At 43.4% G+C, this 20,089-nt stretch overlaps 1 protein-coding gene across 2 annotated transcripts in view; it reads right to left on the reverse strand.

Moving 5' to 3' along the window:
• LOC140726661 (ferroxidase HEPHL1-like) overlaps positions 1-13,281 on the reverse strand; it is an 87,335-nt gene extending 74,054 nt beyond the window's left edge. The window contains exon 1 of one of the 2 annotated variants that reach the window (XM_073043330.1): positions 13,003-13,280. In XM_073043330.1, the coding sequence (XP_072899431.1) occupies positions 13,003-13,154 (152 nt within the window). In that variant the 5' untranslated portion in view covers positions 13,155-13,280. Of the gene's footprint in view, positions 1-13,002 lie in introns of both variants that reach the window. The other variant, XM_073043329.1, reaches the window with a different exon arrangement.
• Between the last annotated feature and the right edge of the window lie 6,808 nt (positions 13,282-20,089).

The raw sequence follows: 20,089 nt of genomic DNA on the forward strand, positions 1-20,089 counted from the left end.
ATTGAAAGGATTCTTTATAAAATATCTATAGGAAGTAATAAACATGAGAAAATCTACAGATGCAGGAAATCCAGAGCAACACACACAGAATGCTGGAGGAACTCAGCAGGCCAGGCTGCATCTATGGAAATGAATAAACAGTCAATGTGTTGGGCTGAAACCCTTCTTCAGGCCTTACAGTAAGTACTTGAGGTCAAACTCAAACAGAATACAGCATTTTCTCCATTTCATTTAAATAGCACATTTTAAAAGTATTTCCCAGACTCAAACAGAAATTGAAGTCTGACCCTGGGTAGCAGTGGAAAAGTCGGTCTTGAAAAGTACTTTGAAAATAGGGAGAGATCAAAGGATTCTAGGATGTGAGAAAGACTATTAGTCCTGATAAAGGGTCTCAGACCGAAATGTCGACTGTTTACTCCTTTCTATAGATGCTGTCTGACCTGCCGAGTTCCTCCAGCATTTTGTGTGTGTTGCAAAGGATTCCAAAGGGGAGGTAACTTACGATGTTTTTAATTATCATGCTTCATTTTAATGCTTTCAATAACTTCCATGAGCTGCTATTGTTTTTAATTAACTCTGTTTTCATTGCAAGCTTTTAAAATTATTTTCTTCACTTTTAATAGATTTTAATTATTTCTGGAAGTCAAAGATTTATAAAAGTTCTAAATTCATGATACCCTCATAGTGGCATCTCACAACTCCCCTTCTTTTCTGGAAATGTAAGAGGGCACTTTCAGAGTTGGTTCTGGGCACTTCGCCATCCAAGGTCTGACTATTGATTTGAAGATGCCAAGGCTCAGCAAGATCAGTCCTCCAGATCCAGTACAGGTGGAAATCCCAGGGCCAGCAGAATGCAAGCATAACTCACCCTCACAGCATCAACATATTGGGCACAGTAGTGTAGCAGCTGCAAGGGGCGTCAGACTTCGGAGTTTGATTCTGACGTCATCTTTAAGGACTTAGTACATCCTCCCCGTGAATGTGAGAATTTCCTCTGGGTGCTCTGGTTTCGCCCACAGTCCAAAGAAGTACCGGTTAGTAGGTTAACTGCTTGCTATAATTTGTCCCATGATTAGGCTAGAGTTAAATCGGTGAGATGCTCACCGGTGAGGGCCTATTCTGTGCTGTATCTCTAATTAAATAATCCTTATTTAATCAACTGAGTGATACTTGTCTAATAACTTAGCAGAATTTTGTTAATACTTTGCCTTCTTGCCAAGGACAGATGTTTAATTAGTATTTTACCTAATTCAAGGCATGTAGAGAATGCCTGTAAACTGCTGGAATACTATTCATGGTTTAATTGTGCCACTGAATTTCCCCCTATTTAACAATAATGCTGTTTACAGCACTGTGTGCAAAAGGTGCAGTTCCCGTCTGGCCAGCAGAGGATCAGAACAAACTCAACAGTTAATGGGCACATTAGAACTGATTCAACAATTGATCCCATGGAAACTTCAGCTCCCATATATGGAGAAAAAACAATTTGAAGCTAAATGGACATCTTCCAAGAGATCCACACAGAGAATTCACATGACACTGTTGAGTATAAAGGGCTGTTATACTTAACAGCATCAAGGCAATAGTCCTTTTACAGAATACATAAGTTGTATTTGTAGTATTTTATTCCATTAAAAACTTCATACAGTACCTCAAGTAATTTGATTTGTAGTGATTGTATTTAAAAAAACATAGAAACATGGAAAACATACAGCACAATACAGGCCCTTCAGCCCACAATGCTGTGCCGAACATGTCCTTACCTTAGAAATTACCAAGGCTTACCCATAGTCCTCTATTTTTCTAAGCTCCATGTACCTATCCAAAAGTCTCTTAAAAGACCCTGTTGTACCCACCTCCACCACTGTCACCAGCAGCCCATTCCACGCACTCACCACTCTCTACATAAAAAACTTACCCCTGACATCTCCTCTGTACCTACTTCCAAGCACCTTACATCTGTACCCTCTTGTGCCGGCCATTTCAGCCCTAGGAAAAAGCCTCTGACTATCCACACGATCAATGCCTCTCATTATCTTGTACACCTCTATCAGGTCACCTCTCATCCTCTGTCGCTCCAAAGAGAAAAGGCCAAGTTCACTCAACCTATTCTCATAAGGCATGCTCCCCAATCCAGGCAACATCCTTGTAAATCTCCTCTGCACCCTTTCTATAGTTTCTATATCCAGAACAGAGCACAGTACTCCTAGAACGGTCTGACTAGGGTCCTGTATAGCTGCAACATTACCTCTCAGCTCTTAAACTCAATCCCAAGTTTGCTGAAAGCCAATACATCGTATGCCTGCTTAACTACACAGGTAACCTGCGCAGCAGCTTTGAGTGTCCTACGGACCCCAAGATCCCTCTGATCCTCCACACTGCCAAGAGTCTGACTATTAATACTATATTCTGCCATCATATATGACCTACCAAAATGAACCACCTCACATTTATCTGGGTTGAATTCCATCTGCCACTTCTCAGCCCAGTTTTGCATCCTATCACTGTCCCGTTGTAACCTCTGACAGCCCTCCACACTATCCACAACACCCCCAAACTTTCTGTCATCAGCAAATTTACTAACCTATCCCTCCACTTCCTCATTCAAGTAATTTATAAAAATCACGAAGAGTAAGGGTCCCAGAACAAATCCCTGAGACACACCACTGGTCACCAACCTCCATGCAGAATATCACCCTTCCACAACCACTCTTTGCCTTCTGTGTGCAAGCCAATTCTGGATCCACAAAGCAATTTCCCCTTGGATCCCATGCCACCCTACTTTCTCAATAAGCCTTGCATGGGGTACTTTATCAAATGCCTTGCTGAAATCCATATACACTACATCTACTGCTCTACCTTCATCAATGCGTTTAGCCACATCCGCAAAAAATTCAATCAGGTTCGTAAGGCATGACCTGCCTTTGACAAAGCCATGCTGGCTATTCCTAATCATATTATGCCTCTCCAAATGTTCATAAATCCTGCCTCTTAGGATCTTCTCCATCAACTTACCAAGCACTGAAGTAAGACTCACTGGTCTATAATTTCTTGGGCTATCTCTACTCCCTTTCTTGAATAAGGGAACAACATCTGCAACCCTCCAATTCTCCAGAACCTCTCTCGTCCCCATTGATGATGGAAAGATCATCGCCAGAGGCTCAGCAATCTCCTCCCTCACCTTCCACAGTAGCCTGGGGTACATCACATCCGGTCCCGGTGACTTATCCAACTTGAGGCTTTCCAAAAGCTCCAGCACATCCTCTTTCTTAATGTCTATATGCTCAAGCTTTTCAGTCCACTATACGTCATCCCTACAAACGCCAAGGTCCTTTTCCATAGTGAATACTGAAGCAAAGTATTCATTAGGTACCTCCGACACCTCCTCCAGTTCCAAGCACACTTTCTCACTGTCACACTCAATAGGTCCTATTCTTTCACATCTTATCCTTTTGCTCTTCACATACTTATAGAATGCCTTGGGTTTTTTTTAGTCCTGCTCACCAAGGCCTTTTCATAAGACCATAAGACAAAGGAGCAGAAGTCGGCCATTTGGCCCATCAAGTCTGCTCCGCCATTTCATCATGAGCTGATCCAATCTCCCCTTTAGTCCCACTCCCCCGCCTTCTCACCATAACCTTTGATGCCCTGACTACTCAGATACCGATCAATCTCTGCCTTTAATACACCCAATGACTTGGCCTCCACTGCTGCCCGTGGCAACAAATTCCACAGATTCATCACCCTCTGGCTAAAAAAAATTTCTTCACATCTCTGTTCTGAATGGGCGCCCTTCAATCCTTAAGTCATGCCCTCTCGTACTAGACTCCTCCACCATGGGAAACAACTTTGCCACATCCACTCTGTCCATGCCTTTCAACATTCGAAATGTTTCTATGAGGTCCCCCCCCATTCTTCTGAACTCCAAGGAGTACAGTCCAAGAGCAGTCAAGCGTTCCTCATTTGTTAACCCTCTCATTTCCAGAATCATTCTAGTGAATCTTCTCTGAATCCTCTCCAATGTCAGCACATCCTTTCTTAAATATGGTGCCCAAAACTGAACACAGTATTCCAAGTGAGGTCTTACCAGTGCCTTATAGAGCCTCAACATCACATCCCTGCTCCTATACTCTATTCCTCTAGAAATGAATGCTAACATTGCATTCGCCTTCTTCACCACCAACTCAACCTGGAGATTAACCTTAAGGGTATCCTGCACGAGGACTCCCAAGTCCCGTTGCATCTCAGAACTTTGAATGAGAATTCAAATAATTTAAATAATAGTCTGCCTGTTTATTTCTTCTACCAAAGTGCATGACCATACGCTTTCCAACATTGTATTTCATTTGCCACCTCTTTGCCCATTCTCCCAATCTACCCAATTCCCTCTGCAGACTGTCTGTTTCCTCAGCACTACCGGCCCCTCCACCTATCTTTGTATCATCAGCAAACTTAGCCACAAAGCCATCTATTCCATAATCCAAATTGTTGATATGCAACATAAAAAGAAGCGGCCCTAACACGGACCCCTGTGGAACAGCACTGGTAACCAGCAGCCAACCAGAATGGATCCCTTTATTCCCACTCTGTTTCCTGCCAATCTGCCAACTCTCTATCCACGTATGTAATTTTATGTAATTTTCCCATAATTCCATGGGCTCTTATCTTGTTCAGCAGCCTCATGTGTGGCACTTTGTCAAAGGCCTTCTGAAAATCCAAATACACAACATCCACTGCATCTCCCTTGTCTAGCCTACTTGTAATTTCCTCAAAGATTGCACTAGGTTTGTCAGGCAGGATTTTCCTTTAAGGAAACCATGCTGAGTTCTGCCTATCTTGTCATATGCCTCCACGTACTCCATAAGCTCATCCTTGACAATTGACTCCAACAACTTCCCAACCACCAATGTCAAGCTAACAGGTCTATAATTTCCCTTTTGCTTCCTTGCCCCCTTCTTAAATAGCGGAGTGACATTTTCAATCTTTCAGTCCTCCGGAACCAAGCCAGAATCTATCGACTCTTGAAAGATCATTGCCAATGCCTCCGCAATCTCCACTGCTACTTCCTTCAGAACATGAAGGTGCATTCCATCTGGTCCAGGAGATTTACCTACCTTTAGACTATTCAGTTTCCTGAATACTTTCTCTGTTGTAATTGTGATTGCGCATATTTCTCTTCCCTGACATCCTTGAGTGTCGGTATACTGCTCAGTGAAGACTTATGCAAAATACTCATTCAGTTCCTCCTTCATCTCCTTATCTCCCATTACAATTTCTCCAGCCTCATTTTCTATCGGTCCTATATCTACTCTCACCTGTCTTTTACTCTTTATATACTTGAAAAAGCTTTTAGTATCCTCTTTGATATTATTTGCTAGTTTCCTTTCATAGTTCATCTTTTCCCTCTTAATGACCTTCTTAGTCTCCTTTTGTAGGCTTTTAAAAACTTCCCAATCCTCTGTCTTCCCACTAATTTTTGCTTCCTTGTATGCCCTCTCCTTTGCTTTTACTTTGGCTTTGACTTCTCTTGTCAGCCACAGTTGCATCCTTTTTCCATTCAAAACTTTCTTCTTTTTTGGAATATATCTGTCTTACACCTTCCTCACTTCTCACTTAAACTCCAGCCATTGCTGCTCTGCCGTCCTTCCCGCTAGTGTCCCTTTCCAGTCAACCTTGGCCAGTTCCTCTCTCATGCCACTGTAATTTCCTTTACTCCACTGAAATACCGACACATCGGATTTCAGCTTCTCTTTCTCAAATTTCACAGTGAACTCAATCATGTTATGATCACTGCCTCCTAAGGGTTCCTTCACCTTCATCTCTCTAATCACCTCTGATCCATTACACAATACCCAATCCAGTACAGCCGATCCCCTAGTGGGTTCAACAACAAGCTGTCCTAAAAAGCCATCTTGTAGACATTCTACAAATTCTCTCTCCTGAGATCCAGTGCTGACCCCATTTTCCCAATCCACTCGCATATTAAAATCCTCCACAATTATCATTACACTGCCCTTCTGGCAAGCCTTTTCTATTTCCTGTTGTAGTCCACATCACTGCAGCTGTTCGGAGGCCTGTATATAACTGCCATCAGGGTCCTTTTACCCCTGTGATTTCTTAGTTCAGCCCATAAAGATTCTGTACCTTCTGATCCTATGTCAACTCTTCCTAATGATTTAATATCATTTCTTACCAATAAAGCCACGCCACCCACTCTACCTAGCTGCCTATCCTTCCGATACACTGTGTATCCTTGGACGTTCAGCTCCCAGAGACGTGCATCCTTTAGCCACGTCTCAGTGATGGCCACAATATCATACCTGCTAATCTGTAACTGTACAACAAGATCATCCACCTTATTCCTTATGCTGCGTGCATTTAAGTATAACAGCTTAAGTCCAGTATTTGGTACTTTTTGCATTGATTGCACTGCAGCTTTATTGCACTGCAACTCATCCCAATCGCTGCAAAATTGCCCCATCACCTGCTTGTCCTTCCTGACATCCTTACTGCTCACTATCTTAGATCTATTTCTGTTTTCCCCCTCCTCCGCTCTATCATTCTGGTTCCCATTCCCCTGCCAAATTAGTTTAAACCCTCCCTAACAGCTCTATTGAACCTTCCCGCCAAGATATTGGTCCCCTTAGGTTTCAAGTGTAACCTGTCCTTTTTGAGCAGGTCATACTTCCCCCAGAACTGATCCCAATGATCCAAGAATCTGAAGCCCTGTCCCCTGCACTAGTCTCTCAGCCGCACATTCATCTGCCTGATCCTACTATTCTTACCCTCGCAAGCATGTGGTACAGGTAGCAATCCTGAGATTACTGCCCTGGAGGTCCTGCTTCTCAGCATCCTTGCTAACTCCTGGAAATCTCTCTTCAGGATCTCCTCCCTTTTCCTATCTATGTCATTGGTACCAACATGTACCAAGACAGCTGGCTGCTCGCCCTCTCCCTTCAGAATATTCTGGACCCAATCCGAGACATCCCGTACCCTGGCACCTGGGAGGCAACACACCATGCGGGTATTTCTGTCAGGCTCACAAAATCTCCTCTCTGTTCCCCTGACTATGGAATCCCCTATGACTACCGCATTCCTCGTCTCCCTCCTTCCCTCCTGCACAGCAGCGCCAGGCTCAGTGCCAGAGACCCAGTCACCATGGCCGTCCCCTGTCAGGTCATCCCCCTCAACAGCATCCAAAATGATATATTTGTTGCTGAGGGGGGCAGCCACAGGGGCCCCTTCTGGCTCTCCTAATTTCATTCTTAAGCTCCATCCTGCTAGCCTTATAATTTTCTAGATCTCTATCATTACCTAGTTTTTTGAACCTTTCGAAAGCTTTTCTTTTCTTCTTGACTAGATTTTCAACAGACTTTCTACACCACGGTTCCCGTACCCTACGTCCTTTCCCTGTCTCATTGGAACATACCTATGCAGAACTCAACATAAATATCCCCTGAACATTTGCCACTTTCTACCGTACATTTCCTTGGGAACATCTATTGGGAACCAATTTATGCATCCAAGTTCCTGCCTGATAGCTTCATATTTCCCCTTACTCCAATTAAACGCTTTCCTAACTTGTCTGTTCCTATCCCTCTCCACTGCTATGGTAAAGGAGATAGAATTGTGATCACTATCTCCAAAATACTCTCCCACTGAGAGACCTGACACCTGACCAGGTTCATTTCCCAATACCAGATCAAGTACAGCCTCTCCTCTTGTAGGCTTATCTACATATTGTGTCAAGAAACCTTCCTGCACACACCTAACAAACTCCACCCCATCTAAACCCTTTGCTCTAGGGAGATGCCAATCAATATTTGGGAAATTAAAATCTCCCATCACGACAACTCTGTTATTATTGCACTTTTCCAGAATCTGTCTCCGAATTTGCTCCTTGATGTCCCTGTTACTATTGGGTGGTCTATAAAAACACCCAGTAAAGTTATTGACCCCTTCCTGTTTCTAACTTCCACCCACAGAGACTCAGTAGACAATCCCTCCATGACTTCCTCCTTTTCCACAGTCATGACACTATCTCTGATCAACAGTGCCACGCCCCCACCTCTTTTGCCTTCCTCCCTGTCCTTTCTGAAACATCTAAAGCCTGGCACTCTAAGAAGCCATTCCTGCCCCTGAACCATCCAAGTCTCTGTAATGGCCACAACATCATAACTCCAAGTACTGATCCATGCTCTAAGCTCATCTGCTTTGTTCATGGTGTTTCCTGCATTAAAATAGACACATCTCAAACCATCAGTCTGAATGTATTCCTTCTCTATCACCTGCCTATCCTCCCTCTCACACAGTCTACAAGCTTTCTCTATTTGTGAGCCAACTGCCCCAACTGCAGCTGTACTAGGTGTCAGATGTGGGATGTCCAGGAGACTCGCAGCCTCCCGGGCAGTCACATCTGCGCCAGGTGTGTCGAACTGCAGCTCCTTAGGGACCGTATTAGGGAACTGGAGATGCAGCTCGATGACCTTCGTCTGGTCAGGGAGAGTGAGGAGGTGATAGAGAGGAGCTATAGGCAAGTAGTCACACCGGGGCCTGGGGACAGATAAGTGGGCAACAGTCAGGAAAGGGAAGGGCAGGAGTCAGATACTAGAGAGTACCCCAGTGGCTGTCCCCCTTAACAATAAGTGCTCCTGTTTGAGTACTGTCAGGGGAACGAGCTACCTGGGGGAAGCAACAGTGGTCGTGCCTCTGGCACAGAGTCTGGCCCTTTGGCTCAGATTGGTAGGAAAAGTAAGAGGATGGCAGCAGTGATAGGGGACTCTGTAGTTAGGGGGTCAGACAGGCGACTCTGTGGATGCAGGAAAGAAATGTGGATGGTAGTTTGCCTCCCAGGTGCCAGGGTCCGGGTTGTTTCTGATCGTGTCCATGATATCTTGAAGTAGGAAGGTGAACAGCCAGAGGTCGTAGTACATATTGGTAACTATGACATAGGTAGGAAAAGGGTGGAGGTCCTGAAAACAGACTACAGGGAATTAGGAAGGAAGTTGAGAAGCAGGACCTCAAAGGTAGTCATCTCGGGATTACTGCCTGTGCCAGGTGACAGTGAGTATAGGAATAGAGTGAGATGGAGGATAAATGCTTCCTATTCCTATTCTTCACAAGTAACTTACCTCACCTTGACCCGTTATCGCCAAAGCCCTCCTACTCCGTTGCCCACTCCTCTGGTGCCCGCTCTACAAAGCTGTCTTCTGTTTTAAATTCTTCCCACCAGTCTAACTCGCTGACGTCCACATGCCTGCGCAGTTGTGGCTCGATTTATGGCAGTTATTTGATTTTAATAAACTTTGTAAAAGTGTTACCCTGTGAGTGTTCACTTATTTTGCCCCACTGAATGGGTTCAGGCGGAACACTGACGATGGCTGTAGAAAAACAATCTAAAGAAGATTACTAGTGCCTGAGGAGGCCGTGACTTGGGATTGCACTTTTTTATCTGCAGCTTTATAATTGTGACTATGAGATGCTTGGTCATTGCTCAATAAACTTAGCATGAAGCAGCACATTTGCATCAAGGGCTGAACAGTTATTCATTATCTACATTATTCATGAACATTATTCATCTACATGAACAGTTATTCATCCTATCAGCAGATGTGCATAACTGGAATACCTTGTTTCGTGCAGTTTTAAAATTGCTGTTACAGTGCATGGCAACAGATCAGCTGTAGAAGTAGAAACAGGCCAGGGCAGCATCACCCTCCTAGAATTCTGCACATTCTTTACAAGATTTGTACAGAGTTCACCCACTTATGGCAAACCTTGTACGTTGTGATAATCATTTTATCATCCCACAGTCACCAACAGATACTCTTATAGAAAATACACACAGAGCCCATCAAGGAATTGTGAAAATTATACCACTGTTAAAGGGAAAGGTGTGGTTCTCAGAAACACTTTCTGTGACTGAACGCAATCAACAAAGTTTAACAATGGCAGTCAAATACAATGACAAACTTGCAAGAACCAGCTCAACAGTGATGATTTCAGGAAATTTGAGACATACGTAGGTCTCACACGTCGCAAAACCACACTTTGCTGGGCGTGCACCATGATGAAGTGCAGAGGTTAATACTAAAGAAAGTTTTCTGTGTTCATGCCAAAGCCAAATGACAAATAATAACTTCGTTTGCTTCTTACGATACTACAGGAGAGCTTCATTTTCAACAACAGAAAAGCTGCCAACTATCTATCTAGGAGATAGACAATCCATATCTGTGCAAGTGTGATAAAGCCAAGAAAAGGGTCACCGACTCAGCCAGCTCCCTCCCACTATCGAGAATATCTTCAAAAGGCAGCGTCTCAAGAAGGTGACATCCATCATTAAGGGTGGTGACGATATCTTGATCACATCTGCATGCCTTGATGCATTGAGTTGCTGCCACGGTTGACTGATTGGACATTTGCATTAACAAGCAAGTGTACAGGTGTACCTAATATAAAGGCCACTGAATGTATTTAGTGACTTGGCTCCCATTGTCTTCACCCACGGGTCCAATGTTCTCTGGATGAAGACATTTCTGTTAGTATATCCAAAAACTGTTACCTGTAGCTCTAGACCCCCAGCCAGGGGAACTGTCCTCCCTGTATCCAGTTCACAGTCTCCAAAAATTCGTTACATTTCAATTAGATCTCATTTTTATTAATGCAAGTCTAGTCAACCCAATTTCTCTTCAGATGTGAATCCCACCATTGCATTCCCTCAATGGCAAGTATATTATTTCTTAGGGAAGGTGACCAAAGTGAGACAAAATACTCCAAGTATGGTCTCATCAAAACTCTGTATAATTGTGGAAAAGAACCATGTAAAATTGAATTTATGTTATGAACTGCAGAAAACAGTGTGTGACTGGTTCAATGAGAACAACTGTAAACTTGCCTTGCGGCACACATTGAACAAGTCCCTCATTGTCTCAGAGGGATATCTTTTACAGATAATTCCCCGCAGTGCACCTGATTGATATCTGAAGGCTTGCAAGAAGAAAACAAACTATTTCTCTAAAATAATTTTTGAGGCAATAGCTAACTTTAACTTTTGAAAAATACTAGCCATTTTGGAATATTTTAAATTTCCAAAAGGCATTTCAGTCAGCACCGTGATGGCTAATGAGCTACTGATCCTATACAATCTTTCTATTGCAAAAATCTAAATCTCCATTTCTATAGTCTTTTTTTTCCTATATTTGCATATCAGATTTTCGAAATACAAAAAAAAATGTGATTTACTAGCAAACAGAACTGGAGTGAATACAACAAAATGTATCTGTAAATGCAAAGCTATCTGTTTTCAAAATGAGTTAGACTCAACAGATTGTGCAAATATGGTGAAGTGTGTTGCAAGAACATACTAGAACAAACCGATTGAGTAATCTCAGAAGTCCTAAACTGCAGATCAGTTTCAGAAACAGAATTGAATGTCAAATGTTTTTGTACAACTCCCGTTCATGATTACTTTGTTTCAAAATACAAAACATTTAGGAAGCTGACCAAGAAATTCTGATGCACTGAAGCTGGGGTAAGTAATTATGGTGCAGCAGAGCACCATTGAGTTTCTATTGTTGGCTGTGACTGCAAACTTCAACTGATCCTGCACCTACACAGCAAGTGTACTGTTACTCAGTTGAAAATATGCCACATGGAATAGTAACCCATTCTGAGCCCGTTTCAGGGATGAAATGACTGACATCTATAGATCCAGTTGGGATTTGCGTCATGACCAAGGGATAGTGAGGCAGCATTGAAGATCTGTGCCTTGAAAGTTTGGGGGAAGGGGTTGGTAGCCTCTGAAAACTGTGCTGGTACTAATGATCTGCAATGTGATGGTGGCTGAATACCAGGGCTTTGTTGTGAGGGTGGCCAGCTTAAGTCAAGAGTGGGCTCGTGAAGCACTACGCCAGCAATGTGACGGGTTATATTAAGGAGATCATGGGCGGTGGGTGCGGCACGGAGGAGACTGGGCCTCGGGAAATTGTCGAATCGTGAGCAAATTGAACGCCAGGACAGGGCCAATTGGAGATGTGAACTGGTGGTAGATCTCAAAGTATAATGGACTTGTCTGGTAGGGGTTCCCACTCTGCACTGCACTGACAAATCCAGGTTGTTCCAGCATCAACCATCTAAGGACGTTTACTGGACAACATGGTCCAACTTCCCTTCAGAGCTCCAAGGGGAATTTCCCATAGGATTAACCCATCTCAGAAAGTAGGAATACAAGCATGACTCATGGCTGGTGTAACTTAACACCAGCTGAAATCATGTTTCACTCCAGAAACTAAAGTTCTGCTTTCCCCAGCATTGTGCAGTTGGAGAGAGTGTCATATGATTAAATTTCTGGACAGTATTGTCCTTTGTTAGGACGTTCTTCAAAACAACAGCTTTATAGGCATCCTAACAGTAACAGATTTTTCACTGCTGGACCATTATACAATTGTCATAGAATTGGACTGTATTTTAATTAACTTTTTTAAAAAATTATAGATGCTCTCATTTACAAAAAGTTCCTAAATGATGGTACATATAACCCGGGACATGCTTTGGATTTCTCTGGCAAAGCTCGGGGGAGGTGCATGGTAAAATGCGTGGACGGGATGAATTTGTAAGGCATTAGGTATTAACATGTGTATGGCAGCTTAAACGATAGGTGATAAAATGATTGGCATGTAGGGGGTTAACATTTAAAGCAAATTTGCAAGGGGATAAAGTTCTAGAACTTTAAACATACACACTGCAGCATTTATAACGGTACACCTTTTCAAGGAACGTGCTTTCACGTACACCCGATAGGCGCTTTAACTTCTCAAAGATTAGCCGTGCTTTTGTAAGCAAAACGAGCAGCAAACTATTATAGTGGGGAGGGGGTGACGACCATCCCGCAAACACGCTCACCCGAAAAAAAACACAAAGCAGTTTCCTGATTTGAAAAGACAATAATGCAAAAGGCTAAGGATTTACAAGGGCTGCTGCCTTCCCGCGGCATCTTCTACATACTCATCCTGTTCCAGGTTCTGGTTTGGAAGATTGTTTTTTCCTGCGGGCGCGTAGTCCCAGATCTCTTCTTTGACTGCGAGGTAATAAACTCGGGTGAGAGAATCTGCCAGCTCGTAAAGACTGACGAACAGAAGAACACGGACAGGACCCATACTGTCACTGGCGCTTAAACATTGTACACCTTTCTTTAGCCAGAGCGACAGTCAACCAACTCTCACTAAAAGCTCGTCCCCTTTCCTCGCGTCAGTGAGTCATGTGGCTGTCTGAAATAGTGAGGCATTGACTGCCACTTGGAAGGGTCAGCCAATCCTCCTGTCTGTGGAGTACGGAATGTGCTAAACTGGGTTATTTCAATGTGTTGTCAATTTCCTGTTTGACCATCATGCAATGGCTTTAATTTGTTCAAAATAGCGCCGTGATTCATCTTCTTGCATGTAATGTCGCCAACTAAACATGTTCATACAGGATTAGATGTGGCTTTAGTCATTATAAATTATTATCATTTTCTTTTTGAAAGTATATTAATTGTGAAAAGTTATCCAATTGTAAAATGGATATATCTGCCATTCCAGTAGTGCCCCTGCCTGTGTACCAAAGCAGCTGTAGGGCAACTTCTAGAGGCAACAGACCCTCAGGAATGATGGCAGAGCAGCACTGGCTGGAATTTCTGGATTAAATTCGGAAGGCACAGGATATATACAGTACCTTTCAAAGAGCACAAAGTATTCTAAAGGCAAGATGTCACATCTGTGGCTAAAAAGCGAAGTCAACTCCAAAACATAAAGCCAAAGAGAGGGCAGATAAGAGAGCAAAAATTTGTGGGAAGTTACCAAATTGGGAAGCTTTTAAATACCAACAGAATGTAAGTAAAAGAGTCCTTAATAAGGTAAGGATGGGATACAAAAGTAAGCTAGCTAATACTATTAAAGAGTATAGCAGAAGTTTCTTCAGATACATAAAGTGTAAAAGAGAGGTGAGAGTGGGTATCAGACCACTGGAAAGTGATGCTGGAGAGGTAGTAATGGGGACAAGGAAATGGCAGACAAACTGAATAATATTTTGCATCAGTCTTCACTGCGGAAGACACTAGCAGTATGGTGGAAGTTCCAGGTGTCAGGGGTCATGAAGTGTGTGAAGTTACCATTACTAGGAAGAAGGTTCTTGGGAAACTGAAAGATCTGAAGGTAGTTAAGTCACCCTGGACCACATGGAGTAGACCCCAGGGTTTTGAAAGAGGTGGCTGGAGAGACTGTAGAGGTATTAGTGATGATCTTTCAAGAATCACTAGATTTTGGAATGGTCCTGAAAGGCTGGAAAATTGCAAATATCATTCCATTCTTCGAGAAAGGAGAGAGGCAGAAGGAAGGAAAGTTATAGGCCAGTTAGTCAGTTGTTTGAGGATGTTGGAGTTGATTGTTAAGGATGTGTTTGGGGTACTTAGAGACACATGATAAAATAGGCCATAGTCGGCATAGTTTCCCCAGGGAAAATCTTGCTGACAAATCTGTTAGAATTCTTTGAAGAAATAACAAGCAAGATAGACAAAAGAGATAGACTTGGATTTTCAGAAGGCCTTTAACAAGACCTTCACATGAAGCTGCTTAATAAGCTATGCACCCATGGTATTACAGGAAAGATTCTAGCACGGTTAAAGTAGTGGCTAATTGGTAGGAGGCAAAGAATGGGAATAAAGGGGACCCTTTCTCATTGGCTGCTGGTGACTAGTGGTTTTCCACATGGATTTGTGTTAGGACAAATTCTTTTTACATTATATGTCAATGATTTGGATGATGGAATTGTTGGCGTTGTAACAATATTTGCAGATGATAGAAAATGGATGGGGCGGGTAGTTCTGAGGAAGTAGAGAGGCTACAGAAGGATTTAGATTAGGAGAATGGGCAAAGAAATGGCAGATGGAATACAGTGTCGGGCATTGTATGATCATGCACTTTGGTAGAAGAAATGAACGGGCTGACTATTTCCTAAATGGAGAGAAAATGCAATAATCTGAGGCACAAAGGGATTTGGGTGTCCTATGCAGGATTCCAGAGATGTTACTTTTTAGGTTGAGATGGTCCTGAGGAAGGCAAATGCCATGTCAGCATTCATTTCAAGAGGACTAGAATACAAGAGCGAGGGCGCGCTGTTGGGGCTTTATGATGAGACCTCACCTGGAGTATTGTGAGCAGTTTTGGGCCCCTTATTGTAAGAAATATGAACTGAAACTGGAGAAGGTTCAAAGGAGATTCACAAGAAAGATTCCAGGATTGAATGGCTTGACATTTGAAGAGCATTTGATGACTCCGGGCCTGTATTCACTAGAATTTAGAAGAATGAGGGATGACCTAATTGAAACCTATCATCGTTGGCCTTGATGTTGGCTTAATTGGGCCTTGATAGAATGGATGTGGAGAGAATGTTTCCAAATATAGATTGGCATTTCCCTAGAGCAAGGGGTTTAGATGGGGTGGAGTTTGCTAGGTGTGTTCAGGAAGGTTTCTTGACACAATATGTAGATAAGCCTACAAGAGGAGAGACTGTACTTGATCTGGTATTGGGAAATGAACCTGGTCAGGTGTCAGATCTCTCAGTGGGAGAGCATTTTGGAGATAGTAATCACAATTCTATCTCCTTTACCATTGCATTGGAGAGGGATAGGAACAGACAAGTTAGGAAAACGTTTGATTGGAGTAAGGGGAATTATGAGACTAACAGGCAGGAACTTGGAAGATTAAATTGGGAACAGATGTTCTCAGGGAAAGATACAGAAGAAATGCGGAAAATGTTCAGGGGATATTTGTGTGGAGTTCTGCATAGGTACGTTCCAATGAGACAGGGAAATTATGGTAAGGTACAGGAACCGCAGTGTACAAAGGTTGTAATAAATCTAGTCAAGAAGAAAAGAAAAGCTTACGAAAGGTTCAGCAAGCTAGATAATGTTAGAGATCTAGAAGATTATAAGGCTAACAGGAAGGAGCTTAAGAAGGAAATTAGGAGAGCCAGAAAGGGCCATGAGAAGGCCTTGGCAGGTAGGATTAAGGAAAACCCCAAGGCATTCTACAAGTATGTGAAGAGCAAAAGGATAAGACGTGAACGAATAGGACCTATTGAGAGTGACAGTGGGAAAGTGTGCATGGAACCGGAGGAAAGAACAGAAGTTCTTAACAAATACTTTACTTCAGTATTCACTATGGAAAAGAATCTTGGTGATTGTAGTGATGACTTGCAATGGACTAAAAAGCTTGAGCATGTAGATATTAAGAAAGAGGATGTGCTGGAGTTTTTGGAAAGCATCAAGTTGGATAAGTCGCTGGGACCGGATGAGATGTATCCCAGGGTACTATGGGAACCAAGGGAGGAGATTGCTGAGCCTCTGGCGATGATCTTTGCCTCATCAGTGGGGATGGCAGAGGTTCCGGATGATTGGACAGTTGTGGACATTGTCCCCTTATTCATGAAAGGGAGTAGCGATAGCCCAGGAAATTATAGACCAGTGAGTCTTACTTCAGTGGTTGGTAAGTTGATGGAGAAGATCCTGAGAGGCAGGATTTATGAACATTTGGCGAGGTATAATATGATTAGGAATAGTCAGCATGGCTTTGTCAAGGGCAGGTCGTGCCTTACGAGCCTAATTGAACTTTTTGAGGATGTGACTAAGCACATTGATGAAGGAAGAGCAGTAGATTTAATGTATATGGATTTCAGCAAGGCATTTGATAAGGTACCCCATGCAAGGCTGATTAAGAAAGTAAGGAGGCATGGAATCCAAGGGGACATTCCTTTGTGGATCCAGAACTGGCTTGCCCACAGAAGGCAAAGAGTGGTTGTAGACGGGTCATGGAGGTCGGTGACCAGTGGTGTGGCTCAGGGATCTGTTCTGGGACTCTTACTGTTCTGGATTTTTATAAATGACCTGGATAGGAAGTGGAGGGATAGGTTAGTAAGTTTGTCGATGACGCAAAGGTTGGCGATTTTGTGAATTGTGTTAAGGGCAGTCAGAGGTTACAGCAGGACATTGTTAGGATGGAAAACTGGGCTGAGAAGTGGCAGATGGAGTTCAACCCAGATAAGTGTGAGGTGGCTCAATTTGGTAGGTCAACTATGATAGCAGAATATAGTATTAATGGTAACATTCTTGGCACTGTGGAGGATCAGAGGGATCTTGGGGTCCGAGTCCATAGGACGCTCAAAGCAGTTATGCAGGTTGACCCTGTGGTTAAGAAGGCATACAGTGTTTTGGCCTTCATTAATCATAGAATTGAATTTAGGAGCCGCGAGTTAATGTTGCAGCTATATAGGACCCTGGTCAGACCCCACTTGGAGTACTGTGCTCAGATCCGGTCGCCTCACTACAGGAAGGATGTGGAAACCATAGAAAGGGTGCAGAGGAGAGTTACAAGGGTGTTGCCTGGATTTTGGAGCATGCCTTGTGAAATCAGGTTGAGTGAACTCAACCTTTTCTCCTTGGAGCGAAGGAGGATGAGAGGTGACCTGATAGAGGTGTATAAGATGATGAGAGGTATTGATCGTGTGGATAGTCAGAGGCTTTTTTCCAGGGCTGAAATGGCTGCCACAAGAGGACACAGGTTTATGGTGCTGGGGAGTAGGTACAGAGGAGATGTCAGGGGTAAGTATTTTGCGCAGAGAGTGGTGAGAGCGTGGAATGGGTTGTTGGCGGTGGTGGAGGTAGAAACAATAAGGTCTTTTAGGAGACTTTTGGATAGGTACATGGAGCTTAGAAAAATAGAGGGCTATGGGTAAGCCTAGTAATTTCTAAGGTAGGGACATGTTCGGCACAACTTTGTGGGCCAAAGGGCCTGTATTGTGCTGTAGGTTTTCTATGTTTCCATGTAATCTAAAGGGGAAGGAATTGTAATGTATGGAGCTATTTCTTTTAGAGCAATGACCACCACCCCCCTGCCAGCTCTATGTACTGATCTGTTGTTTGTGTGCATACACTGTTGTCTACGCACACACGTTGTTCTCTCTCTCACTGCAATGTGAATACACCAGTTAAAGCCGTCACCTGCATGTGTGATTTTATTTAATACATATGTAGTTGTACACAGACATAACAGTAAGCAAAATTGATGAAGGTACAACATGGATGTTGCCTCCATGGATTTTAGTAAGGTGTTTGATGAAGTTCCTCCTGGGGGGCTAATCCAGAAAGTTATGATGCATGGGCTCTGTGCTGAATTGGCTGCTTGGATTCAGAACCGGCTTGCACATAGAAGACAGACGGTAGAGGTTAACGGGACTTATTCAGGCTGGAGGTCTGTAATTACTGGTGTTCCACAGGGATCTGTTCTAGGACCTCTGCTGTTTGTGATGTATATAAATGACCTGAATGAAAATGTAGATGCATGGGTTAGTAATTTTGCAGATGATACCAAGACTGGAGTTGTGGATAGTGTAGAAGACTGACAAAGAACACAGTTGCGGATATGGGCAGCGAAAAGGCAGATGGACTTTCAATCAGATAAATGTGAGGTGTTTCACCTCGGTAGGGCAAACACAAGGGGACAGTGCACTGTTAAGGGCAAGACCCTTAACGGTGTTGCTGAGCAGAGAGATCTTGGGGTCCAGGTTCATTGCTCCATGAAAGTGCCTACACAGGTCCATAGGGTGGTCGTCAGGGCTTATGGAATGCCTGCTTTTATTAGTCGAGGCACTGAGTTCAGAAGTCAGGGATGTTATAAAACTCTAGCTAGGCCAGTCTGGAGAATTGCAAAAAGTGGGCCATCATGAGAGGCTGGACAATCTTAAGTTGTTTTCTTCAGAGCAGCGGAGGGCAAGGGAAGATCTGATAGAGGTTTACGAGGGGTGATTGATAAGTTCATGGCCTAAGGTGGAAGGAGTCAATTTTAGAAAACCTAGCATATTTATTTTTCAGCATAGTCCCCTCCTACATTTACACACTTAGTCCAGTGGTCATGGAGCATATGGATCTTGGACTTCCAGAAAGTGCCCACAGCAGGGGTGATTAATAAGTTTGTGGCCTAAGGTAGGAGATGAGTTATAGAAGCATAGAAACATAGAAAATAGGTGCAGGAGTAGGCCATTTGGCCCTTCGAGCCTGCACCACCATTCAGTATGATCATGGCTGATCATCCAACTCAGAACCCTGTACCTGCTTTCTCTCCATACCCCCGATCCCTTTATCCACAAGGGCCATATCTAACTTCCTCTTAAATATAGCCAATGAACCGGCCTCAACTGTTTCCTGTGGCAGAGAATTCCACAGATTCACCACTCTCTGTGTGAAGAAGTTTTTCCTCATCTCGGTCCTAAAAGGCTTCCCCTTTATCCTTAAACTGTGACCCCCTCGTTCTGGACTTCCCCAACATCGGAAACAATCTTCCTGCATCTAGCCTGTCCAATCCCTTTAGAATTTTATACATTTCAATAAGATCCCCCCTCAATCTTCTGAATTCCAGTGAGTATAAGCCTAGTCGATCCAGTCTTTCTTCATATGAAAGTCCTACCATCCCAGGAATCAATCTAGTGAAACTTCTCTGTACTCCCTCTATGGCAAGAATGTCTTTCCTCAGATTAGGGGACCAAAACTGCACACAATATTCTAGGTGTGGTCTCACCAAGGCCTTGTACAACTGCAGTAGAACCTCTCTGCTCCTGTACTCAAATCCTCTTGCTATGAATGCCAACATACCATTTGCCTTTTTCACCGCCTGCTGTACCTGCATGCCCACCTTCAATGACTGGTGTACAATGACACCCAGGACTCGTTGCATCTCCCCTTTTCCTAATCGGCCACCATTTAGATAATAATCTGTTTTCCTGTTCTTGCAACCAAAGTGGATAACCTCACATTTATCTACATTAAATTGCATCTGCCATGAATTTGCCCACTCACCTAACCTATCCAAGTCACCCTGCATCCTCTTAGCATCCTCCTCACAGCTAACACCGCCACCCAGCTTCGTGTCATCCGCAAACTTGGAGATGCTACATTTAATTCCCTCGTCTAAATCATTAATATATATTGTAAACAACTGGGGTCCCAGCACTGAGCCTTGTGGTACCCCACTAGTCACTGCCTGCCATTCTGAAAAGGTCCCATTTA

The sequence above is a fragment of the Hemitrygon akajei genome, chromosome 4 (genome assembly GCF_048418815.1).
Source record: "Hemitrygon akajei chromosome 4, sHemAka1.3, whole genome shotgun sequence".
Lineage (NCBI taxonomy): Eukaryota > Metazoa > Chordata > Chondrichthyes > Myliobatiformes > Dasyatidae > Hemitrygon > Hemitrygon akajei.